At 40.0% G+C, this 26,604-nt stretch overlaps 3 protein-coding genes across 3 annotated transcripts in view; all 3 read left to right on the top strand.

Moving 5' to 3' along the window:
• Positions 1 to 345: 345 nt before the first annotated feature.
• ipo7 (importin 7) lies at positions 346 to 16,135 on the top strand. Its single transcript, XM_079216895.1, has 25 exons — positions 346 to 500; positions 2,546 to 2,627; positions 5,849 to 6,002; positions 6,152 to 6,310; positions 6,400 to 6,556; positions 7,305 to 7,394; positions 7,494 to 7,588; positions 7,684 to 7,768; positions 7,887 to 8,021; positions 8,248 to 8,347; positions 8,440 to 8,516; positions 8,627 to 8,743; positions 9,514 to 9,603; positions 9,726 to 9,891; positions 10,009 to 10,169; positions 10,760 to 10,888; positions 12,082 to 12,148; positions 12,292 to 12,417; positions 12,536 to 12,633; positions 12,747 to 12,842; positions 13,015 to 13,235; positions 13,529 to 13,737; positions 13,837 to 14,043; positions 14,129 to 14,245; positions 15,091 to 16,135. The coding sequence occupies exons 1-25, from the start codon at positions 417 to 419 to the stop codon at positions 15,186 to 15,188; spliced, it is 3,120 nt and encodes a 1,039-aa protein (XP_079073021.1). The 5' UTR covers positions 346 to 416; the 3' UTR covers positions 15,189 to 16,135.
• Positions 16,136 to 17,475: 1,340 nt separating this feature from the next.
• On the top strand, positions 17,476 to 21,890 carry tmem41b (transmembrane protein 41B; the record flags this gene model as incomplete). Its single annotated transcript, XM_079216578.1, has 7 exons — positions 17,476 to 17,572; positions 18,734 to 18,851; positions 19,963 to 20,091; positions 20,757 to 20,850; positions 20,992 to 21,096; positions 21,400 to 21,538; positions 21,628 to 21,890. The coding sequence occupies 7 exons, from the start codon at positions 17,476 to 17,478 to the stop codon at positions 21,795 to 21,797; spliced, it is 852 nt and encodes a 283-aa protein (XP_079072704.1). The 3' UTR covers positions 21,798 to 21,890.
• A 3,714-nt stretch (positions 21,891 to 25,604) lies between these two features.
• dennd5a (DENN/MADD domain containing 5A) overlaps positions 25,605 to 26,604 on the top strand; it is a gene marked incomplete at its 5' end in the record, with an annotated part of 29,449 nt that continues 28,449 nt past the window's right edge. Inside the window, one exon of the mRNA XM_079217159.1 lies at positions 25,605 to 25,704. Within this exon, the coding sequence (XP_079073285.1) occupies positions 25,605 to 25,704 (100 nt within the window). The remainder of the gene's footprint in view (positions 25,705 to 26,604) is intronic.

Raw genomic sequence — 26,604 nt, 5'->3', positions numbered from 1 at the left:
TAAACTGCACTGCAACTTGTATTCTATGTTTTGCCTTTTGACAGTTTTTTATGTTTTAAAATGAATGTTCTTCGAAATCTTGTTTTCTTCTGCATTGTATGTTGATGCTTTTCTTTGTTTGAAGAATACAGAAAATTATATTTCCCTTTTTTTTAAATGAGGGCCTCCCCTTTCTCTCGTTGAAGACATTGAACAAGTTGTCTCAAAGTTATGCTGGGAACTACAACTCCCAAGGCTCCGCATTCGCCGCCGGAAGGTCGTGTTGCACAAATTTGGCGCTGATCTATCCGGGTACTTTATTCACTGCTTCCTTTCGCGCCGGGTAACCGGAGAGCTGTGCGTCCATGTGCGCAGTGACTGGGAGCTGATAGACGTCTGAAATATATCAAATCCGAGCCGCAAACAGAGTTTTCGTGATGGATCCTGAGTCTTTGGTCGAGGCCCTTCGGGGGACGATGGACCCCAACCTACGAGAGGCCGCGGAGAGACAGCTGAACGAGGTACAGGTTGCGATTAGCCGCTAATGGTGATGGAGGTGGTGGCGCGGTCCTCGATCGGGCCTCGGCTGTTCACAACATCAAGATGGTGCGATCACGCAGACGGGGCTCCGCTGCTGCTGCTGACACGGACCAAGCGAGATACAAGGCCCAACACTTCCTATTGTGCCCTAGCTCATGTCAAAAGCGTTGCGCCACTTGTAGGAATTCAACAGTGATTTTATTTCGTTGACACTCGCGTGCAAGTAACTAACGTTAGCTTCTTCTTGAGACAGCTGTGTCGCTAATGCTAACCAGCTAGCTCCGCTGAGGAGGTAATTATTAGCTTGTCACCCACAGTTTCAGTGTAGTTCTGACTAATTTCGGAGCTGACACGACACAACAATACGATGGCAGGTGTGGTGAATAGCAAGTGAAGCGGCCTGAGACGCAGGGTGTGTGCTAGTTATCGCATTTAACCACAGGATAGTTAGTCCTAGCTGTGCGGCTAATGTCAGCGAGCTAGCTTAGCTGGCTCGCCGAGGAGCTGCTACATCGCTGCTGCTCACGTGTCACTGTGACAAGCCAGGAGTGATGACATTATACAACAACGCAATAACATTTTCGTGAACCAACTTTTTGTTGTCGCTTTCCAGAGCTCCACTTCCTATGTAATGGGTGCCTTTTCATAGCTGCTTCGTAAAAGACATATAGTTATAGTTTTACGTGAGCGGAGCTCCACGTGAGCGGCTGTTAACCAAGTTAGCAGCTCTGTCGTCCGAGCAGCAACCGGACTAATTTAAAGTTGGGATGTTTCTCCATTTCTGTTTTCACTTTGAGTTTTCAGTACGTGGCCAATCACTAGACTTTATATTGTTTACAACATTTGTTTTCGTCTGCAGACTTGTAACATTACTCTATATAAATCACCTCTCGGTCAGGTCCCAACGGCTGAGATTGAGACTAAATTTACTTTCACTAACGTGAGGCGATGAGGTCTTATTTGACACACAATGCTAGTATAGTTGAAGAGAAATAATAATTTAAATGGTTTTCCACTAAATGTATATCAGTTATTATGGACGTCTTAAATATATTAATTTAACGCATTCATAACATTTTTCTCCTAAAGATTTTTGTAGCTAAGTTTGTTTTTATCACCTGTATTGATAATGGAAAATAAGTCATGCAGATCAGATGCCTTGCAATGTGTTGAAGCCCAATTTTGTGAGTCTGTACATTGGACAGTCAAATCACAGTACCATGATTTAAGCGTTTTTCTGTATATGTGAATCATTGTGACAGTTATCACAAGCTAATGCCTATTTTATTATACTAAAAATATTTTAGATGATAATAATCCTATCACAGCACATGTGTTGTATATTTTTGTCTTCCCCTTTCTACATGTTTATTTTTGGCAGTGCAGTTGGGTTGGTTTTCCCACCCACACATACATTGATAGTAGTGGCTCACTTGAATGGCATCGCTTACAGCTGGCTGGAGTTGTGTACAGAACACAAAGTAATGTCTACTGGAGGAGGATGGAGTAAATATGTTGCAGTGCATATTTTCTAAATAGTGCTTTGCTTAGTCATAACTCTGGCTTAGTTTTTCATGGAAAATGGCTAGATAACAATTGAATAATGCTTGACAAGATGTTGAGATGCATTACATAGTGTTTAAAAATATGTTGATAGAGTTGCATTGTGACATGACATCTTCTCAGGAACCAACCAATTGCAGCTTTAGTTATGTGAGGATACAATAACCCATAATCATATGGGCTTTAAGTCAATGTTGCAAAAATGCAACAAAGCACAAAATTAGTCATCATGTTCAAAATATAAAGCAATAGTGATTGTGTGACACCTGTAAGCTAAACATAATGTGTACTGAACTTGCATGTCTAAAATGCAACCTCCTGGCTTAATAACTCCCAGTAGGGTTCATGCAAAAAGAATATGAAACCTACTCTAAACTAAACAGGATGAACAAGTAGTTTCTTAATATTGTTTCAGTGTCTTATGACCGGTTTACATTCTGCTGTTCTCAATTCTGATTTTCAGGGTCACACCCAGGTCAACTTTGTGTCAACTCTGCTGCGTGTCACCATGTCCGATCAGCTGGATTTGCCAGTCAGGCAAGCAGGTGAGTCTCGACTTTGACTTGTGAAAACAGTTCTGCAGTCTGTGAAAGATGCTCTAATATGCAACTAGATGGAACATATAATCACCTCTGCATATATTATTCATGTTAAATGTTACTGTAGGGATCCTTAAGATTTAAGTCCTGATTGATTTAGAATTTCTATTTCTATTATTGTGCTACGATGTGGCAGCACTGTTACCTCCTTGAGCGAGAGACTGTGACTTAAGAGACTTTTATTTAAATAAAAATCTTCAAGATTGCACTTTAAAGTAATCACTCAAAATATGGATTTATTCCCTACTATCTGCTGGTATCTTAAGGAGCTGGGCCAGCACATCTTTAGTCACCTGATTTTACTCAAAGCTGAGATGGAGATTAAACACAAACAGATTAGGGTTACAGTGCTGCCAGGTGTGTCCTGTTAAACTCATCAAAACAAGATTTTAAGACCTAGAAATAATTATTGGTGAAGCTGGGTGAATACTTCACCTTGTCGTCAATGCACAGTACTATAAAGCATACCCCAAAAATGTGAAATAGACTAGATTAAACAGGTCACTTGTATAATGGTTTCCAAAAAGATCATTTCGCCATGTTACATGATTCACACTTGTGTTTTTGTGTGGCTAAAGGGCCTCGCTGAAGAGCAGTGGACATGTGGAATTGGTTAAATATAACTTGTTTTGCTTCAGTCAAATGCTGCTTCGAGGAAGGTGTCAAGGGAGGGAAAAATAAGTGTTCAAAGTGAAAATCAGTACCAAAGTTGTTGCAGAAAGTACATGGCATCTGAATTGTTGTGTGCGCTTCAAGTATTTCTAGCTGTACCAGCAAATTAAGCTGTTAAAGTGCTGTGCGACGGTGCAATTAACTACTTTTCCATCTGTAGGAAAATATGTCTTTGTCTTGTTTAAAGCAGAATAGATGAGGTACAGCTCCTCAGATTGCACTGATGCTGTTATAAATAATATCACAAGAGTTTTTTTTAATATGATCTCAAGATCAATTGTTAATTATGATATCTCGAAAAAACAAGTGTTATCTCAATAAGGATAAATCATTACTTATCACAATAAATTAAAGGGTTGTTTCTTCTTATTACTATTCATGTTTAGATCAAATTAGCTGACACTAAATGAATTCAAACAGCTCAAATCAAGCTGACAGCAGAACTAGGTGAAGTTGGCGGAGGGATGCCAAGAATGGCAAGAGGTTTCATGAAGGGTTTATTTGTGACTACGCATGTTGTTAAAAAAAAAGTATTATATTCAAAAGAAGTATCAAATATGTTGCCTGTATACATTACAAATAAAATAACACACAATTTGGAGGTTGACGTCTTTTGATTTTTGTGTTGCTGGAAAATAAAGAATTCCTGACTGATTTGAGTTGTGACATCTCGGAGAGATACAAACACTAAATCAATTATGATATTTTTCATAGTAAGTCACACATTTCTACTGTGAAACGGCTACATTTCTGAACGCTATAAAAACACATTGCTTCATAATTTCAGGACGTCTCTCACTGCATGCATAAAGAAATGACTTCAGATCTGAAAATAAATGTGACTAATTCATGGTTGAAATGTTGACATTTAAACGTTTTAATTGATAACAAATTCTTGTATTTGTTTTTAGTGAGCGATTTCTTCAACTCATATGAGTCATTATCCTAAATAATTAAGTAAAGTTTTTTTTTCCAAAATGTAAGGATAATGACCTTTCCCTCGTCCTATTTTCTTATTGATTTACAAGGGGTACGGGTAAAATGTTTTTCACTGCTTGTAAATATAATCTATTTAATCTTACTTCCATATATGTGTTTTGTATGTACCCTTGTTAACACCTTAATTTGAAAACCAGAGGAAGTCTCATGAGTATCCTATTAACTTCACAAAGTCCATCGCTAGCTGTTAGGCTTCTAAGACTGTATACCGTTTTTATATACAACCTTTTTTTATAGGCATCCTTCTTCAGTTTATGGTCAGCTACATCAGGCCAATTTAAGGCATTTACCATGTCGGTATTTGGGTGCACTACAACTTAAGCGTCAGCTGATTGGACCGTGGCGATGCCAGTGACTGCTTGCCTGTCCCTTTGTTTACTTGTGACAACAAATTAATTATATTGTTATCCCAAAATATTTTAAAATACATGTTTGAATCATGTCCATTTAGGGCTTCCATTCAAACGTACATTGACTTAATTTATTGTTTTGGCACTTAATCAATGTTATTAAGGCCTAATGTTCGAAAGCAGGCCAGCGTCAAATGTGTGAAAACAGTCACCCTGCTCATTTTATTTGATTGGCACTTATACATATTTTCAGTGACTAAATTATCAAATGCATTCATCAAAGTGGTTTTATAACAGACGGCACGATTGAATGTGGGTTTGAGTTGTTTTTTAATTGTTTTTGGCAGCATATACAGTACATGAGTTTTTGAGATCTCTGCTTCTGAGATCTTTGCTGCCAAATGTGGATTTTTCTTCTTTGCTTTTAAATCCATTAATCTCAATTGTGTTTGTGATAGCGGAAAGGACTTCCTGTTTCTAGGATGGAGTTGCAGTTTATTAAAGTTAACAAACACAAATTGTTCAGCTGTCAACCATATTAGGCTTGCAGCAGTTTCATTCATCTAGAAGTAGTTTTCTTCCTGTCCATGAAGTCCATTTAAATGACCGATTCTTAGTGGCTTTGCCGTGTTGTGTGATAGGGGGAGGGGGTTTATGCTCTGTCAGCATTGGTAGGCTGGATTATGATTGCCTCGCTAGCAGTGTAGACATTTGTGTCAGCAGTCTGACCTGACGTTTGCCCGCCCAGCCCTCACTTTGCCACTCCCCCCCCCCCCCCCCCGAGCCACAGAACTCAGTGAGGTCCACATTGTTGATGTGAACCCAGCTCACAACCTTGTGCCACATTCAAAACTACTGAAATACAGATGGAATAATTTGCAGTCATGATGATGTGAATGCAGTCAATATGATGCACATTTGAGAGTTGCATGAGGTTGTACACCATGTATAGTTTTTTTTAAATGCCATACATAATGTACAGCCTCACCTTATCTGCAGCAGCTTTATGTAGGACTATCAACCACTTGGTGTATACAATAAATTGCACATGAGGAACATTTAGCTCCAGCCTTAAACAAATTGTGTGTGATGAATGCACTGTCTTGCTGTTAAAGGACTGACCCTTGTGTTATTCTCTCTGTCTAGGTGTGATTTACCTTAAGAACATGATAACCCAGCACTGGAGTGATGGTGATGGTACAAGCACGGAGACTCCCGTCAATAACATCCCTGATGAGGACAGGCTGTTCATTCGAGACAACATAGTGGAGGCCATCATCCACTCCCCTGAGCGCATCAGGTAACCACACACCCTGCTGGTTGAGTAGAGTGAGAGGCGCTCAGGAGATTTTGTTTTTCCATCTATGTTCTCTACCAGTCGCTCTTTTCTACTTTGCATACAGTATTGTCGGTTCATTCAATCACAACATTTTCTTTTGAACTTGTCAGAGTCCAGTTGACGACATGTATCCACCACATGATCAAGCATGACTACCCTGGCAAGTGGACGACCATTGTGGACAAGATTGGCTTCTACCTGCAGTCAGACAACAGTGCAGGATGGCTTGGCATCTTGCTCTGCCTTTACCAGCTCGTCAAGAACTATGAGTATGTCAGGATTCTTAATTTTATTAGAAATTGTGACATGGGGTTAACATTTTGCTTGTGTGGCTGATGTAACCTGTGGTGTAAAATAGATACAAGAAACCAGAAGAGCGTCAACCTCTGGTGGCTGCCATGCACATCTTCATGCCAATGCTGAAAGAACGCTTTATCCAGCTGATCCCTGACCACTCCAGTGACTCTGTCCTCATACAAAAACAGATCTTCAAAATCCTCTATGCACTCTTCCAGGTAATGTTACAGCTCATGGCATTTTCGCTCAAGGGGATTAATGAAGAATCAAACCCTGTCTTTGTCTTTTTCTTAATATGTATGTCTTAAAAAGCCTTTCAACCAGTAGCTGCTCTCAGACAGCCGGTTAAAGATGGGAATGTTGAACTGTTATTTGGTCTCGCTTGTCCTGTATGGAGGTGGAATGAGGGGAGAAAGTTTTTCCGTTGCCAAGCCGGCAGCGGAGGTAGTCGCCGATCCAACGTCTTTGTGGAAATGGACGGCCATTGCGGCAGAATAGGTGTAAAGTTTTGATATGGTGTTATTTGTGGACACCAACCATTGGGGGATTTTAAAAACAAAAACGTTAGCAGCAGTTAGCAACTAAACTACAGCGAACCAGAATGACAACGACGTGAGGAGACGAAGAGGTCCTTCCGCACAAAGAATAAGATCAACCAGTACATAACGGGATTAGTAAAGTTGCAGTCACTGCCCAATGTGTACGTTGTACCTTGCACTACACTAGTCGTTGGCGCTGTCATGTTAAACATCAGGCCACTTTTGCTCCTGGCATGTGAGCGTGCTATCTGAAATCGCACACTGGGCAGGCATTGTTTGGTTCAGTGTGAAAAGGCCAAGTCTGCAGTATTGTGTAATCTCGGTTTTTAAAAGCACAACTTTTTTTCTTAACTCTGTAAACGTATCTAAATATTTGGTCTACAAAGAGTTATCCTAAAAAAGAAGACTTTCTTGTTCATCCCCTCAGTACAACCTCCCCCTGGAACTCATCAACAGGCAGAACCTGACAGAGTGGATGGAGATACTGAAGACAGTAGTGGATAGAGATGTGCCTCCGGTAAGGAGTCAACATTAATTCATACCGCACCAAATGATTTGTTTTCCAAAATGTAAACATTTCAGTTGGACCAAAACAGTTTGTTTTTGGTCTGTGCAGGAGACGATGCAGATAGATGAAGATGAGCGACCTGAACTGCCATGGTGGAAGTGTAAGAAGTGGGCCCTTCACATCTTGGCTCGTTTGTTTGAGAGGTAAATATCCAATAATCTTGCTTACCTTTTTTTATTTTGTAAAATGTACAAACATGTTTGACATTAATGATTGCTTTATTAAACCATCTTTGCAGGTATGGAAGCCCAGGCAACACAACAAAAGAATATGCAGAGTTTGCTGAACTTTTCCTCAAGGAATATGCAGTTCCTGCTCAACAGGTAAGAACTTCAGAAGACATAATGTAAACAGTAGCTCCCCAGTCAGACTGAACTGTGTGTCTTTTTGAAGTGCAACTCACAAGTGTGTAAGGAATGTCTTTGTACATCTGTCTACTAGGTGCTGCTGAAAGTATTATACCAGTACAAGGAAAAGCAATACGTGGCTCCCAGAGTACTCCAACAGACACTCAACTACATCAACCAGGGCATCGCGCATGCCCTGACGTGGAGAAACCTCAAACCACACATCCAGGTACAAATACAACATGTCCAAATGTCCCTAATATGACACATCTTGGATGTTAATTGTGCAGATACAACATTGTAAAACACAATTTCTTTTGATGGACTGGTTGTCACCAGTAGAAGCAAAGCGATGCCAATATGTACAGTTTCAGCCAACTGATGAAAGAAACTACTATCTAAAAAACTAATCACTCCTTGATTATGACTCTTTTTGTTGTTGTTGTGGTTTTCAGGGCATCATTCAGGATGTGATCTTCCCCCTCATGTGTTACACAGACAGTGATGAGGAACTGTGGCAGGAGGATCCATACGAGTACATCCGCATGAAGTTTGGTAAGCAGAGAAAGTTGATGCCTGCAATTCAAAAGTATTATTGTACACCTGTGATGGCGAACCATTTATCCAATCTCTGCTGTCCACCTTAGACGTATTTGAGGACTTCATCTCTCCAACAACAGCGGCCCAGACGCTCCTCTTCACTGCCTGTAACAAGAGGAAAGAGGTCAGTTGAAATGATTTTGTTAATTTCCTCGAAAGCTTTTATTTTAGAAAAACTATCCTTACAGTTCATATTTATTGAAACCTAATCCGGTGTGCTCTTGCTGTGTTTAGGTGCTTCAAAAGACGATGGGCTTTTGCTACCAGATTCTCACCGATCCCGCCTCTGACCCCAGGAAAAAGGATGGTGCCCTTCACATGATTGGCTCTTTGGCTGAAATCCTGCTGAAGGTAAATGCCTCTTAACCAAGCCTGTTGGCACTACCTCTTTAACTATTAATCTTTTCTACACATGGTAAATGCAACATTTGTTTACATTTAGAGCTAAACTGGTTTTGAACATCTGAAACATTGTTTTTACCATGACTTCCCTCATGAGCATTTAGTTGGAAATGATGATCTAACATAATTTTTACTAAATGGAGCCTGAACACACCATAATGTGACTCATGCACTCTTTGTTAGCGTTAGCTTTTAGCTTTGTTATTTTGCCCAGCAGGACTGTGCTGCCAATCGACTGCTAACAGCAATGTTAACTAGTTCTTCACCTGCCAATTTCCACTCGCGATGTTCGTAATGTAGCATTATCAGAGAAAAAACATGGTTCCCTCAGATTGGTTTGTGCTGCATTTTAAGCATTTTACATTTTTATCCTCTGTGCCATGGTGCCGTCAATGCATCCTTTTATTGATCCATGCACCACTCTCAAATAAACTAAAACATGATTCCTGTCATGCCACTCATACGTGAGTCTGGCTTAACGGAAAGCATCAGTTAGAGGAATTGAGTCACGGAGGCATGTAACTCCAAGCAATCTGACCAAGAACCGGTTCTCAGCGAGAACAGATTCCCATCTCGAATATGAACAGCCCGTTTCTAGACGTTATCCAACAAGTTGTGGATGTTTTTTGTTAAAGTTTAAAAAGTTAAACGTGCAGGATACTTGATGTGTTTGACTGGCTTTCTGAAACTTGACAGTTTTTATTTCTTTCTCTGCACAGAAAAAAATTTATAAGGACCAGATGGAGTTCATGCTGCAGAATCACGTCTTCGCCCTGTTCCGCAGTGAACTGGGCTACATGAGAGCCAGAGTAAGTGATCATGCCCCAACAGGCAGACCTTTACTTTACGGAATAAAGTAGCTTTAAATTAAAACAAACTTGTTTTATTGGTGCTTTGATTTTATTTTTCCTCAACCTCTGTTTTCACACAGGCCTGCTGGGTGCTGCATTACTTCTGTGAGGTGAAGTTCAAAAGTGACCAGAACCTGCAGACCGCTCTTGAGCTGACCCGCCTTTGTCTAATCAATGACAACGAAATGCCAGTCAAGGTGGAGGCTGCTATTGCCCTGCAGGTTCTCATCAGCAATCAGGAGAAAGGTGAGCAAATCATGCCGCTGGTGTTTAATTGACTCCATTTTATAAATTAGTTTTTCGATGAATGTAAGTTTGTAGTTGTATTTGAGTGTCTGAATTAACTTGTGTGGTGTTCTTTAGCCAAAGAATACATCACCCCCTTTATCCGGCCAGTGATGCAGGCACTCCTGCACATTGTCAGGGAAACGGAAAACGATGACCTCACCAATGTCATACAGAAGATGATTTGTGAATACAGTGAGGAGGTTACTCCAATTGCAGTGGAGATGACACAGCACTTGGTAAGTGCAAGCAGTAAAGACGCTACAGGTTGATGTCATCATTTCACATACCATCACTGAATGCTTTAATAAACTTCCCCTATGGCTGTAATGTATGATACCTGCAATCCTAGGATAAAAACAAATGTTAAAAATGATCTAAACTGCTTGCAAAAAAACAAACAAGATAATACCCACTGATTAATCCAAAAAGAAACAATTATCAGAGTTTTCTCCAACACTGTCTGACGATAACGGCAACTACATATCCAAGTTAAGGTACCAGGAATATAATTGTCTCGACAAATTGCCAGATAACACTCTTGCTTGTCTTCTCTTTACCCATCAGAAGTTTGCTAAAATGAGAGAGCTGCTTTTAGCAGAGTTTTTGCCATGTGAATGCACTGATTGCTGATCTGTTTACTGTTCCCCTCTCAGAAAGTGACTGTGGTGAGCTAAATATATGGTGATGTCACATGGTTATCCTAGCTTTTAAAAGCAAACTAAGATCAAAATGTGGGTTTAATGAATTAGTCGGTTTACCTTTTGGTAAAATGTATGGACTCATTTAGTCCAAAGACAGTCATAATAGTCTGTTTGCTCTTTGTCAGGCTATGACGTTCAACCAAGTGATTCAGACAGGCCCTGATGAGGAGGGAGGCGATGACAAGGCTGTGACGGCCATGGGCATCCTCAACACCATTGACACATTGCTAAGTGTGGTGGAGGACCACAAAGAGGTAAACAGCATAGCCACTAAGCGACACACACTTCAGTGTGAGCTTCATCTCGGTGCGACTTCCTCTGCAGAAGCAGCTCTGATCTACTGCAGCGTTCCTGCTAACACACTTCAGCCACCCACCAACTCCTGGGAACGCGCTCTGTTCTCACTGTGCTCAAAATGACTCGGAGGCTGAGGCAGACGCTAGATATAGTGCCACCATGTCTGCTAAAACATAGGAGTGCTCAAAGTCGAGAAGCCATTGGATTTGACCAAGCATCACTTTACACTGAGGGTAATTAATTGTTTAATGGTTTAGGTTTCAGAGATGGTCGGTGTATGTCACTTCATTACAAAGAATTGGAATCATTTTTATTTGACCAATTCATTTACAGAGAAATATAACCTGTTAAGATGGACATTACAGGATTGACACACCAGCTACATGAAACAACATTAATTGAGAAGAGGTGATTGTCCTCTTTGCTTTTAGTTGGTTTGACGTCAAATGTAGTACATCTCATTAATAGAATCAGGCCTTTAAATCCACCCTTGTACAACATTCAGTTTTATACAATGACATTACACAGATTTGGTTAAAATATGCTTTAAAACAGTTTGAAGTGGTCCGTAGCATACTGTGTATGCATAATTGACCATTAACTTTAGTTATGATTTATTTTCAGACGGAGATGGTCTGTTTGTGTGTGCGCTACACTTTTTCTCAGATGCTGAAATACAGCAGAGAAGATTGATGGACAGTATTAACAAAGCCAGATCTCTTATATGTTAGCAGACGCTATGCGTTTATTTATTCATTTGTTTATGAGCCTACACATTTGTTTTAATGCCGTATTTGCAGTAATTTATTAGATGTGATTATTGTACTTTTTGTAGCTGTTTTCATTTCAAAGTCCTCATCTCTCATTAGACACTAATAGGAAAGTACAATACAAGTTAATAATGTCAGCAAGTTTGAGCAAAGCTTCTGTTGTCTTGGTCTCCTCGCCAGTCGCTGTTTTAATTGTATAACTCAAGCTTGATGGTTGCAACGGGATGCTCTGTGTGTTGATTATGCATTTCAGTATTTGTAGTATAAGGAACATGCTGTGGAGATGAAACTATACACAGATTTGATGACCGTAGCTTTATCTTCTCTACTGAGTTATGCTGATTAAATCCTCACTGCCTTTAACCCTCGTGCTGTTTCAGATCACCCAGCAGCTGGAGGGCATCTGTCTGCAGGTGATCGGCACGGTCCTGCAGCAGCATGTACTAGGTAAGCAGGTCCTTCCTGTGTTTCCACATTCCACCAGCATGTTGCACTAAAGCTATGTCTACCTGCCTTTGAGACAATCTATTGATAAACAGTCAAGACAAGTGAGTCACTGGAAGTAAATATAGCCTGTTTTCTTTTCCCAGAGTTCTACGAGGAGATCTTATCCTTGGCTCACAGCCTGACCTGCCAGCAGGTGTCAGCACAGATGTGGCAGCTCCTTCCACTGGTGTATGAAGTCTTCCAGCAAGATGGATTTGACTACTTCACAGGTATGCGTTTGTCCAAGAACCAGATTTGAAATTGTGAAATAAAAAGGATCATTGTTACTGGATCCATATTCTGTGACAGCCAGTAAACTCTGATGGGAAATAAATGTTTCTGTTTTAGATATGATGCCGCTTCTTCACAACTATGTCACTGTTGACACAGATACACTCTTATCTGACACCAAATACCTGGAGATCATCTATAGCATGTGCAAGAAGGTATAATGATGCATTTGACAATGCTTTTATGTAACAGAATTTGTTTCCAAGCTAATTATTTGAGATGATTGGTGTGTATGAGGAGATTTAAATGAATCTGATACTTCACGCAGGTCCTGACGGGTGATCCTGGTGAGGACCCAGAGTGCCACGCAGCCAAGCTACTGGAGGTGATCATTCTGCAGTGCAAAGGTCGAGGCATTGACCAGGTCAGGATCTAACAAATTTAACACACCTCAAACTAGTTAGCTGAAAAGATACAACTATAAAGACAAAGTATTGCAGAAACTTCTGACATTAAAATCATTAAGTCTAATATTTGGGACGATGATATTCTTAATGGCAAGTTTATCTTCAATAGCGCAAAATGGTCTGTTGCAGGTTGTGCCATTGTTTGTGGCTGCTGCACTGGAGCGTTTGACGCGAGAGGTGAAGACCAGCGAGCTGAGGACTATGTGCCTGCAGGTGGCTATCGCCGCACTTTACTACAGCCCTCCTCTTCTCCTCAACACTCTGGAGAACCTACGCTTTCCAAACAACACTGAGCCTATCACTAACCACTTCATAACCCAGTGGCTCAAAGATGTTGACTGCTTCCTTGGGTAAGAGTTTTATGAGTATTTCAACGCTGCACAAGTGCACACCCAGTGCAGTTTCCACAACAGTTTCTAAATCTACCAACAAATGTATTGAGCCTGGTATTAATCGCAAACACTAGTCTTATTTAATTTCATACTTTTCAAACTATGGCTGTAACTATTAGTCTTTTTTTGCCATTCATTTTTTTGATAATGACGACAAATGCTGACTGAACAAAAGAGCGCTTAAGATCAGCGAGTAAGAGAAACTGTTATCAGAAATGCCACTAAGTTTTTGTTCCCCTTGCTCTCCACAGCCTTCATGACAGGAAGATGTGTATTCTTGGAATTTGTGCTCTCATTGACCTCGAGCAAAGGCCTCAGGCTGTCAATCAGGTGGCCATCCAGCTTCTTCCAGCAGCCATCCTTCTGTTCAATGGCCTCAAGAGGGCGTATGCCTGTCGAGCAGAGCATGAGAATGACGAGGATGATGACGATGAAGATGGGGAAGACGAGGACGACAACGGTAAGGCATTAGTGTTTATGTATTCCATGTTGTATCAGTATTACTCTGCAAGGTGAGTTAAGTGTATTAAGGTGTTCCCTTATCTCTGACTGAATGTAGCTGAGCTGGGCAGTGACGAGGATGACATTGATGAAGAAGGCCAGGAATACCTGGAGATGCTGGCGAAGCAGGCGGGAGAGGACGGAGATGACGAAGACTGGGAGGAGGATGATGCTGAGGAGACGGCACTTGAGGGCTACACTACAGCTGTAGATGACGAAGACAACCTAGTGGACGAGTATCAGATCTTCAAAGCCATACTACAGAGTAAGACGGCTATCTCTTGCAAATAAGATTTAAATGGCTCAATAAGACACGTATCGATCACTAATCTCACTTTACTGTGCTGCAGATATCCAGAGCCGTGACCCAGCATGGTACCAGGCAATAACACAGTCCCTTGACGAGGATCAGGGCAAACACCTACAGGACATTGGCACACTTGCAGACCAGAGACGGGCAGCACATGGTGAGCGCCTGCTGAGACTGCAATCCAAATTTCCAATTAAACTCTGATGCGGCACTTCAGTCTGACAATAAAGCAAATTTATTTTTTACATGCTATTTCCTGCTCCCCTTTTTTTTTCTTTTTTTTTTTTTTTTTTTTCTTTTTTTTCTTTCTTGATATATGTTTTTCTTTTCATTCAAAATGTTCTTATAAATGCAATTTCATCGAAACATATACCTGGAGTAAAAGAACTATAGTAATTACAGCCTTTATCCAACTACACTATACAGTCCAGCATGTTGCAATCGGCCACCGTTGTGCCTTTTTATGGGCACTAAGATATGAATTTTGGAGGATACAAAAAAGAATCGTAAAAGAAAATGATAAATGTTTGTTGAAATCCAAGTTCAGTTGTAAAATGCCAATACACTGTGGATTGTCCTGCCTGCATGGCTTTTGTCAACGCTTGTGGCCTAGGGTTTAGGGGCTGTCAATGAACCGCAGTGTCCAGTGTTTGAGTCTGTTGTTCCCAATCTCTCTCATTCCTGTTATCTGTCTGTTGACGAATAATAAAGTCATAAAATGTCCCAAAATGCTTTGGATCACATTGTGTGGCATGTAGTCTTGTCTCCAAATTCTGTTCCTGTGTTCTGTGGACAGGGATGCAGGGGAAAGATTTAAAAGCCTTATTCATGTGACATGTCGTCTGTCTTGGACTGTCTGACCGTAACAATGGCCAACCTTTTTAGGGGTGGTCTAGCACCAGCTGTGTATATGAGCAGTAAACAAGACTTCCCGTCAGGAAACGGCTTTCTTTTCCTCACATTTGTGATTTTTAAGCACTGTTGCTTGTTATCTTATTGCAGAATCCAAGATGATCGAGAAACACGGCGGGTACAAGTTCACAGCGCCAGTGGTGCCATCTACTTTCAACTTTGGAGGCACTGCTCCAGGAATGAATTGAGTCATCCGTTCTACTTTTTATTACTCTGTGACTGATTGTAGTGAAGTGAAAAAAAGCTTGTGTTGTTCCCTTAAGTAGTGGTTCCAGAACTGGTTCTTCTCAGTCATTCTTCAATCTATCAAATGGGAAATAGCACCAGAAGATGTGGGAAAGCAACTAAAATGCAACCAATGGCTGGGGAAAACAAACCAAGAACTTGAGCACGATGCAAGAGAAGAAGCTCTGAACAACGTTGTCTTTGGAGCCCAGTGTGGTGGGGATACCATGACAGCAACTCTTATGTTTTTTTCCCCACTTAAACAAATTTGGGGGATTAACAGTTAGAAATTGATGATGGGACTAAATATTTCATTATCACTGTTGTGGCCAAATGGCCGTAATAAGATTATACCTCTGGTAGTGGTGATATCTACATTATTTTCTGCATAAACAAACGCTCATGTTTATGTACATACAAGCCAAGGTTATTGATTTTTCAAGTAGCCTTGAAAAACAACCAGAGGCATTTGTAAGGTGTTAACGGCTGTATTCATATGTAGCATATTGGATACTTCATAGCACTATGTGATGCCTGATCTCTGTAAATTAATGACTAGCACTTTCATATTGTTCAGGTCTCCTAGCCTTCTGTATCAGACTGCAAATTTTTTAATTGAAGACTATTTAAAAATGATAAACAGCTGTAACTTTGTTACTTTGCAAGCGACTTCTGTAATGGCTGGTTCTCAAGCATCTGGTTACAGAGTGGATCAGTGAGCAACTCGGAAACTATTGATTTCAGGAAAAAAAGAGAATGCTCTTGGTGTTCAGTATGGCTACAGGACATGTTTGTGAGCACTGAAAGTACAATTGAATACATCATTGAAGCATGTACAATTGGACTTATCGTGAAGGTCTCAAGCTTTTGGTTGGTGTATGGATGAACATCTATATATTCAACAACATATTAAAAAAAAAAAAAAAAAAAGCTAAGGGATTCCATGACCTTGAGTGTTTCCTTATCCAGGTTTATGTATTTTTCTACTTTTAGATGTTTTACTACTCCACAAAGCAGCTCTGAAGCAAACTTATAATCAAAGAATCATTTTGACAACTGATTGTAACATTTCCTTTGTGTCAGAGGAGTGGCCCAGAGAGTTGTCCAGCATCATGTAGAAAGACATAACCGACACTGGACACAGATGATACAACATTGCTGCAATTTAAAGCAGTTTTACGAAGGCCTTTTTTTTTTTTTTTTTTTCTTTCAGAGAAGACTCTTTTAACAAGTCTCGGTAGGAAAACCACACGTGCAAACAATAGCAGAATACAATTTACCTGCTCTGGGCGCTGTATTGTTTGCCTAATTAGATTAGATTAGATTCAATTATTGTCGTAGTACATACTTTTACATACATACATAAAAAGTATTCTCTGCATTTGACCCATCCTCAGTATTAAGGAGCAGTGGGCAGCCCTGATCGGCGCCCGGGGAGCAATTTAGGGTTGGGTGTCTTGCTCAGGGACACTTCGACATGTGACCCATGGGGAGGCTGGGGATCGAGCCGGTGACCCTGTGGTTGCAGGATGACCACTCATCTCCATGAGTTACAGTAATGTCACAGTTTACTGACACATGAATAGAAGAAAGCAAAGTGGGATTACGCGCCACTGACAATAACCACTGTCATAATGCCTGAGAGGATATTTATTCACTGAACCTGGGTCCCGGATTTGAGTCAAAGTAAAGTTTTGACTTCTGTTCATATATTCTGTGTGTATTTCTGAAACAATTGTGTTGATTAGTTTACCACTCGGCTATTCTCATATTGTAGAATATTGCCTGCTCAGTTTTGCCCTGGGGCCCGCTAGCATTATGAGTTTAATCTGGCTATACATGTCTAAAACGCCTGACACTTGCCAATTAATGGTCAAATGTATATTTTGGCCTCAAAATTACGTTACGAGAGTAATTCTGTTAGTAACTGAAGTTGTAAGATAAATGGAGCTGACTAAATGTCTAAAATACGTGAAACGGGAGAAGCAGCACTTACATTTCAGTCACTACTTTCTGTGATATGCAATGCACAGAGTTCCGGAGTCCGAGCGAGTGTAGTACGTGGAGACGCCTTTTTTCGCCGGTGGCGCTGTGGCGAAAATTGCCGGGTGTTGTGCTATGACGCGGAGGTTAAAGGTCGATCTGTGTAACGTGTCAGCGGGCTGTCACCTCACCGGTGTCACTCCACCCAACCGGTTGTTGCACACACCACACCGGTACCCGAGCTGACCTCGAAACTATCTTCGGAAAATGGCCAGAAAGCGGAAGGAAAGAGGAGAGAACGACGGTTTGTCTTCGGCACCAGAGGAGCTGAAGGCGGCTACGAGCGACTCACAAGCGCTGAAAGGTGGGTTCTGGTTCTGGTGGCTCACTGGTAACACGAATGTAAAGCATTAGTGTGTCTCCCCCCCCCCCCCCAACGTTAGGAAGATGCATATATTGAGCAATATAACGACTTTGCAACGTCATTTCTGTTTTGCTGTCAGGCGGGTTGAGCTGCTGTCTGTCGTAAAGTGGTTAAGAGCCAGCTAGCAGACGACGACTTCGATGGCTAGCTTAATGAACATAATGGTGTCCTGTTTGATTTACGTTAGCTAACTACACACCACGCCATGTTCATGAGCGTTAGTACTGAATAGAATTTAGCGTTAGTTGTCCCCAATATTATACATTGTAAAATCTTGTTTTATTAGTAAGTCTAAGTATTCTTTACAGTGATGTATTGTTACGGAGTGACGTAACGTTAAGTTAAAGAGAACCTGAATATTTCCTCCACCACCACTTGAATGGTCTTTGTTAATGAAACGTCTAACGTTAGCCGCCTAATAGCCTCACTACGTTTAGTCAGATGTACTGAACGAATCATAAATAAATGTACTGTGCTGAAAAGTAGGCCCTTTGATTGTTGTACTAATATGCTTTATTTTATTATTTTTTACATTCGATGTTATCATAATTTGTATTATATCTGCTAAATTAATGTGCATGTTACTGTTGTAGTAATTTGAACCATTTTATATACTTTTGCATAGTTTAATCTATAACTGCGCCATATTTATACATGTATCTGTACGTTCTGTGTGTATTATCCAAATTTGTAATGTACTACAGGTGTCGATAAATGTAGTGGGGTAAAAAGTAAAATGTTGCCACTGTCAAATTTTGGGGAATCGAAGTGCTGTGGCATGAAAAGGGAAATACTCAGTTAAAGTCCCTAAAACTGTACTAGAGTACATTTCTTAAGCAAATGCACTTAATTAATCTGAGACATGAAATTAACTGTTGTTACAGTTGTCCCTCTCCATAAAGTCTTTAATGAGAGCTTGATCAGACCAGCTCAGAAACGGAAGGAGTCTGTCTCAAGGGGGGAGGGAGTGCAGTTCCCTGAAGGAGCTTGAACAAGTGATGCAAAACTCATGAGCAAATTACATACGGCTCCCTGGTAGCTAGTATGTCTGTTTTAGAATAACTTCTTGATTGATATGGTAAATAATATTTCCCCTAACAGATGCTCAGCATATTGAAGGGGGCTCCGCACGCATGTCTCTCCTGATTCTGGTTTCTATCTTCACCTGCGCTGCCTCAGTCATGTACCTGGTCTACAGGAACTTCCCAGAGCTTCCTGAGTAAGTTCTCTCTCCACCCACCCATGTTTGACCAAATATAATAATCCACAGAGCAATGTACATCCCTGAAAGTGAAGACTGATTTTGTATTCACAAATAATTATTAGTTACTTTCTAGACTTAAAAACAAGCATTAGATTGGATTTGTAAGTGTGATAATGAAACTGTGACTTGTTATTTTCACTGATGACTACCAAAATGTATTCCGTTACTTTGACTAAAACTAAACTGACTGACTGAGTGTCAGTGATAAACATAGAAGAGTAAATAGAATTTCATGAATAATTTAATTTAAAAAATCATGTGAATGTTGTATAACAGTTTTGGATTTACATAGTTTTGGACTAATGCAAAACTTATCATTATTATATGGATGTTTCTGACCAAGGTAAAAGTAGGAGCTATTTTAACCCCCTTTAGTAGTACATACAGTAAGTTTATTAACAAGGCAAAACATCAGTAAAAAAATTAACTAATTTACCGTGAGACATTACAGTAGAAGAAAATACCAGGTAATATGAATGCTAAATATATAGACGCATGCCAGAAAATATAATTAATAATTAAGAAAAGCTGTCTCAAAGGCTTAATCACATTTTAAGGCTTTTTTTTTCAGCCTTGACTTTGAAATACCTAATGTCCTTCACTCTGAGGGCCTGAGACTAATGTTTGTAGGAATGTAATGTCAGTAAAAAAGTTAGTGATTTAGGTAAATCCTGAAGTTAACGGGTCACCTAACAAAAAGCCTAGCCCTGGCGCAGTGTCGGGTCTACATAATGTTGATGTTGCTTTAGAGGTCTGGAGTATTCAGAGTTAAGTTGGTGAAGACAGACTGAGGTAGGTAAAGGTAACGATAGTGGGAGGGTGACTTTTCCTTAGTTTTCATGCATTGCCTGATTTGTGTAGTATTTCTATGCTAAGAAAAGGTCAAACTGAGCTACTCATTTTGACATGATGCTCAAAATCCAGAGGTGACTTTAGCATTTTGAGCAATCAAGTTTTGTTATGGATTGTATTGTGATGAAAACAAACATATGTTTGTGAAATATGTGTGTTTTTTTTTAATTTTTTTAAATTTACATTTTTTTTTATTGTTTAACATTTTTTACAGTGATGAAATGGAGAAAATCAAGATCCCTAAAGACATGGATGATGCCAAAGCTTTGGGAACTGTGCTGTCCAAATACAAAGACACATACTACTCCCAGGTGTTGGTGGCCTACTTTGCGACATATATTTTGTATCCTTGGATATCTATCAACCTACCCATCTTTACTTGGCTTCTTATTGGGGGAGTTTTTAGAACTGCCTTGCAGAAATGTAGGTCTTCAAAACAAATTATTAGTTAGTGATAACAACAATTTAGTTAACTTTAGTTAACTGGGGTCAGAAGTTTACTAAAATCTTCGGAGAACAGTTTAGCAGATTTCCAAGTCCCAAATAATTTGGTGTTCTTGGGTTCTCCACTAGGCAGTCCTTGCAAAGTATGCCAATATTTGGGGTTACAAAACTCACCAAGCAGCATGTCCTCAAAATGACACCCTTCATAATCCGATGGAAATGGTCTGTCATTCTTCATGTAAGTGTAAATAATGATAGGCTCAGAATCTGCTAAAACAATTCAAGATAATAAAACCATGGCTCAAAGTCAAATCTGAACCAATCAGAATCAAATTTTAAACAAAAGTTATCAGATCAGTTGACCTTTCCATTAGGACTGACAATAGGAATACAATATGGTGTAGAACTAGCTGGAGAAATGCTAAACATTTCAGAAAAATACTGTTTTCTATCCTGTGTATTTCGGCTGAGAGGAATATGCTTTTAATGTATTTATTATTACTTGTCTATTATGCCTGAGTGTTCACTGTATGTTTTTGCAAAGTACCTTAACACTTTTGTCAGCCTCCAGACTTTTGCAATCCCTGGATCTATCTTCCTCAGCATCCTGTCTGGATATCTTTACCCTTTCCCTTTGGCTCTTTTCTTAGTCTGCTTGGTGAGTAAGGAATGACGGTATAAAATGTGTGCTTTAAAACAAATGTTGTCATGTGAAGATGTCCTGATTTTAGTGTACTTGGAGAGCCTACATTTCTCTTAATAGTACCCAATGTTTTCTTATGTGTTTTTCTGTTGGCAGTGCTCTGGGCTTGGTGCTTCCTTTTGCTATATGCTATCATATCTGGTGGGCAGACCCATTGTCTACAAATATCTCACAGAAAGAGCAAGAAAATGGTCCCAGCAGGTAAAAGCCTAATAACTGAATTCGTACTTTGAATAGAAGTTATATTTGTAAGAGCAATTTTGTGTTTTCTATCTATTCACCCTGTGTGAATGCTGTTAATTTAGTTTAAGGGAATTCTGGAGGCTGAAGTTGGATTTACCAAAAATAAATACTGGTGTTGTAAAATGGTATAACTGTTACTGAAATAACTCTTTCAACAAATGTTCTCATATGTCAAACTGACCGTTATAACATTCACAGATGGGAACTGCTGGTAATTCAGGTTACTTACAAAACGTTCTGCTCATGACTCTTTGCTGACAGATTGAAAAACATCGAGATCATTTAATCAATTACATCATCTTCCTGAGGATAACCCCCTTTCTTCCCAACTGGTTCATCAACATCACCTCACCCGTCATCAATGTGCCTTTGGGGGTTTTCTTCATCGGTACCTTTCTTGGTAAGACTGTCTACTTTGTCTGTCTATACCATATTTAGATATTTTTAGTTTTCATTGACTCACCTGTATTCACCCTGGCTGATTCTCAGGAGTGGCGCCGCCATCCTTTGTGGCGATCAACGCCGGGACAACACTGTACAAACTGACCACAGCTGGCGAGGCCGTGTCCTGGAACTCTCTGGCTGTGCTTGGTGTACTTGCTGTTCTCTCTATCTTGCCTGTTTGCTTCCAGAAAAAGCTGCAGAAGAAACTAGAGTAGAACATTAAACACCTCAGCACCTCATCTGCTGGGTCATCCTGGCATCCCCTTCCCCTCGGCTCAGGAACATGAAGCTGTCACTCAAGTTGCTGTGCGTCCATCTCAGACACAGATTTAGTTGGGAGAGTCTCTGACCACTGGCCCAACGAGCACCCATTGACCACAACATGCATGCAGTGGTGGGGGGGGTTCTGATGTTGCGTGTAAACTGGCCTGCTTGCACAACTTTTTGGGTTTCTGTGAATTATGTTGTGATTGTGGCACAGCTTTTCAATAAGACAAGGCTCTGCACATTATTTTATGACTGATAATTAAAGGTGCTACTTGTAGGATGTTGGAGTAAAACTATAGTTCTGGTTTCTCTTTTCTTGCTAGAAATCAGAAAAAACAATGTCATCAGTACCTTGTTGATGCTGGTGCAAACATCAGTTTGTTTGTTTTTTTTGGACTGGAACCATTTTTGCCATTTACATTTGTTTTGTCAACAGCTAATCAATGTTCTGCATCCTCTTTGTAGCATCTTTAACTTCCACTCCCTTTTTGATATTTATCTTAACATGCTTTTGTGTAATTTTAACCCGATGAAGTGTACCACCAGCGCAATAATTGTCACGCAAATTTTGAAAGTGGATTTACATTTTTTTTTTTTTTTTTTTAAAGTTGTGATGCCTGGTGCGTGGCGTGTGCAAATAATGAAACTGTGGACAAGAAAAATGTGACTTGTTGGCGTGTGTGTGTGTGAGATCCTATGTTCTTCCTTGAAATGTGCCGGTATCCACTGCCACATACATTTTCAGCAGTTTGTCTTCTTATTTGTAGCCACTGTAACTTGTAGAGAACAGACGAAGATGATGTACTATTTCTAACAGTACCTCTAAATTGCAGGATGCTGAACTCCAAACATTTCCCAATTTGTAATTGAGAAGTGAACAAAGACATTCAAAACAACTGATTTATGTGGGGCAAGATGTATGCAGCCCTAAAAGGCTAAATGCAATCATCTTGGTTTGTGAATCTGAAAAATCCAGGATGAAGTTGGTTCTTACGGTTTGCATCTGTAATGATAGTTGGGCTCATCTCCACCCAGTAATATTGTTTGCCCTGACAGTATAGAACAGGAGATGTTGTCCATACTAAGGATGATACACCTGTGCCCTCAATAAGACTGCCAACGGACTGAGATATCCAAGCCTTACCTAGTTTTTACTGCTTCCATTCTTCGCCAGGTGAAATGTATTGATGCCTGATTTATGTTTTTTGTGTCTTTCATTGTTTTATGGATGGCAATGTTTGTGTCCTGTGCAATGAAAGCAAGTTTTCTTTTAGATTCTTATTATAATTTTTTTTGTGTTGCCATTTTACCAAGGTAACTTATTGCTGCTGCTTAAACATGTTCTGGATGGTTACTAGAGACGTTGATGCAGTGAATGTACATGCAGGTAACTTATTTGACAGACTTTTCTTTGATCTCTTAAAATATCACACTCCTAGAAGCAGTTGGATTGGTGCATTTTGCAATTTGCTGATTATTTCAATATCTAAATTCAGCAGATTTGCTGTACTACTGTAATATTATTAACCCCTCAAACACAGATACATAAACATACATTTGTGAAACTTTACTGGTTCTACTGTATGAGCATACTTAAGTCTTAGCATTTTCTCCTGTCATGCTTTTCATGGCAGAACACTACTACTTTCAAAGACTGTTGGGTTGTTATTTTGGTTCTTACTGGATTATTTGAGGAGTATTTGTACAATTGAGGTACATTGTTGTCTTGAAAAATGCATCTACACTGACGTGTTTAAATTAAGTGGTAAATACTATAAATTGCTCCTAAACAATCTTATTTTTTGTCTCAATACTTAAATAGGAGCTTGATTAACTTCTTTGAAGTTCTCCTTAATGCTGAATTTGACCTATTTTTTTTTTTTCCTACAAAATTGAAACCTAGTCTTATTTTAAACTTCACCCTATTCAAACTGGAAATATATATATTTTTTTGGCTTGTCTTTTCACCTCATCCAAGATTTGGTAAGATAACTGTATCCTTCAGTTAACATTTCAAAAAGCAGTATTATTTTTTACTGGGAAGTGGTTTATTGCAATATGAAGTGTTTACAGATTGCACATTTCTGTCCTATCTAATCAAATCTTTTTTTAATATTTATTGAATTATTAAAAATTATCTTTACAGAATATAATTGAGTTTTGAGCGTTATCTATAAAGGTTGCATGTGTGATCATGCTGCAGCAGGGCAGCCGTCCAAAAGCTTGCTTTGAAGGAGCAAATAACCTACAGCAAACTTCAATGACACAGAAAAGGGCATTTGTCGGTATGGTCCAAAGAAAAAATGCACACCGGCATTTCAGCATGTTTATTTATCCACAAACAAATCATATGTACTGTGTATATCAAGTCTGACAGAACAAGAGTGAGATGTAGTGCCACCAGGTGGTGATATTGTAACATACCTGCTAAGCGGGGGTCTCCCTCTAATACCATTCACCATTTTACCAACGTGAAATGCATCAGGGGGATTTTACATATAATTCGATATATTCTGGATAAATGGGTTGACTAATAGTGAAACAACATTGTGTGTGTGTGTGTGTGTGTGTGTGTGTGTGTGTGTGTGTATTTCTTCCACAATAAAGAACCACTAATTAATTGCTTCAAAGCAAAGTGCTAAAATATATAATACAATCGATCCATCACCATAACTGCACTAGCTGCCGAGCAGGTTAAGAATAAATCCTGTCAGATTCACGATTGTTTTAATGTTCGGTTTCAAGGCAGATGATTACAGCTGTTGTGGTGTTGATGGACCACAATGCATTTCGACTGCAACGCTCTGATTTCTATGGATGTGTAAAGTGTAGCTGGAACAAAATCGGAAGTAATGAAGACCACCTACAAAATAAGACAATTTTCTTAACCTCAAAAGGTTGAGAAAATTCATCCTAAATTTGCACTTGAATGCCCTTGACGTGACACAGAGCGCAGGATTCCAGTGGGACGAGGACTCTGTCTTAACATCACTGATGCTTGGTGCTCAAACATTGTCCAAGATGATGTTTTTGTTGTTGCTGCTTTTACTGTTTTTGTCATGTTTCAAATTGGATACAACGGCATTTCGGTGTGCACCCCTCTGTTGCATAATGACAATACATTATCCTTGAATCGTATATATTATTTTCAGAATCGGTATACATGTAATATACACAGAAACAGCTTTTTTCCACTGGCCGTCACTGAACAATTAATCAGACTCCATCTGCACTACTGTGCACTATTTTGACTACTGTTGTCTTTAATGTCTTTTTTTTATATTTATCTTGCTTATTGTATATTGTGTATGTAAGAGCAACATGTAACCGGAGTCAAATTCCATGTGTGTGTGTGTGTGTGTATACACACACGGCCAATAAAGCTGATTCTGATTCTAATACCTACCATTTTATATATTCACTTTTACTTATTATATATTATTATTATTATTATATTTGTTACGCATAGATGGAAACAACACATATTCAATGACAATACGGGCCAACGGCAGTATTTTTGTCGTTCGGTGGGAAAGTTTCTCGTCTATTGCGGAAACGATCGTTTTATTGTGAAGGATCGCAGCCGGAAGTATCACAGCCGTTGCTGTTAACAGAACAGGCCAGGTTGGTGTCGGTACTGATTTCCGAGCTTCGCAGTAACGTAGCACCGTGATGGCAGGGAGAAAGCACTTCTCTGAGTCCCTTTAATATGCTCCCTTTTGGGGGGATAAAGATACCACCGGGCCAGTCTCAAAATGACCACCGGCTTCAGCTCTGGTTCCTGCCGGTTCGCAGACTACTTTGTGGTCTGCGGACTCGACACCGAAAGCGGGCTGGAACCCGACGAACTGTCCGGTAAGCAGTTTAGCCTTTGGGGTAAATGTCGGGGCTGATGCTGGAGCAAACACGGAAGGAAGGAAGGAAGGAAGGAAGGGGTGTTGTAATGTAATGTCAGCGTTAATATTTAGCCGTTACTGTTTCTGAACGCGCCTGTCGTTTATTGAACCGTGTGTCGTCTAATATCAGTTGTTAACGTCCCCAGTGGACACAGCGTCCGGGCCTAGCTCGCCTCCTCTCCGCCCGGTAACGTATCTGATGCTGCTCTATGAGGAGGATTACTGTTGGCTCTCTTTACCGCTCCGACATTAATTTAACCCCTCCATGCATTTGTATACTGTTTGTAATGTGTTGATGTTGCCTCTGCGCAGTAACGCATATTTCATGTGAGTAACACTTTTCTTGCAGTGCATTCAGACGTTGGCTTTGTTTAATGATGTGTAACTGTAACACTGATGTACTGATATAATGTAATTGCACCCGAGGACGTTGGCATAGTGGCTTCAGCTGTCACTGGGCTATTTAGAGGATATAGGTATCACGGTAGAGATACACATGGACGCATTAACAGATGCCCTTGGGGGGCATATGTAGCCCCATCGACCCCTAACAGCCTCAGCATCCACCAGAGATCCACATCGTGCATGCGAGCATCTTCCTCAAGGAACCTCCTTAGAAGGCACACCCTTCACAAACAAACAAATATAAATAGTTTAAACATGTATTGATCTTACAAAGAGCACAATAGGCTTTGACACACCTGGATCCTGTGTGACACTGGGACTGGGACCCTTTCTGTCGTTACCTGCATGAGCATGTGTTGAACGAGAGAGGAGAGGGTTCACGCATATCTGCGTGGGGAACTGTGGTATATTACGGCATACTATGCGAGTCAGCAGACTTTTCAAATGTAACTGC

Source organism: Taurulus bubalis, assembly GCF_910589615.1.
Source record: "Taurulus bubalis genome assembly, chromosome: 4".
In the NCBI taxonomy this organism is placed as follows: Eukaryota; Metazoa; Chordata; class Actinopteri; order Perciformes; family Cottidae; genus Taurulus; species Taurulus bubalis.
This window is presented reverse-complemented; position numbering and strand designations above follow the sequence as displayed.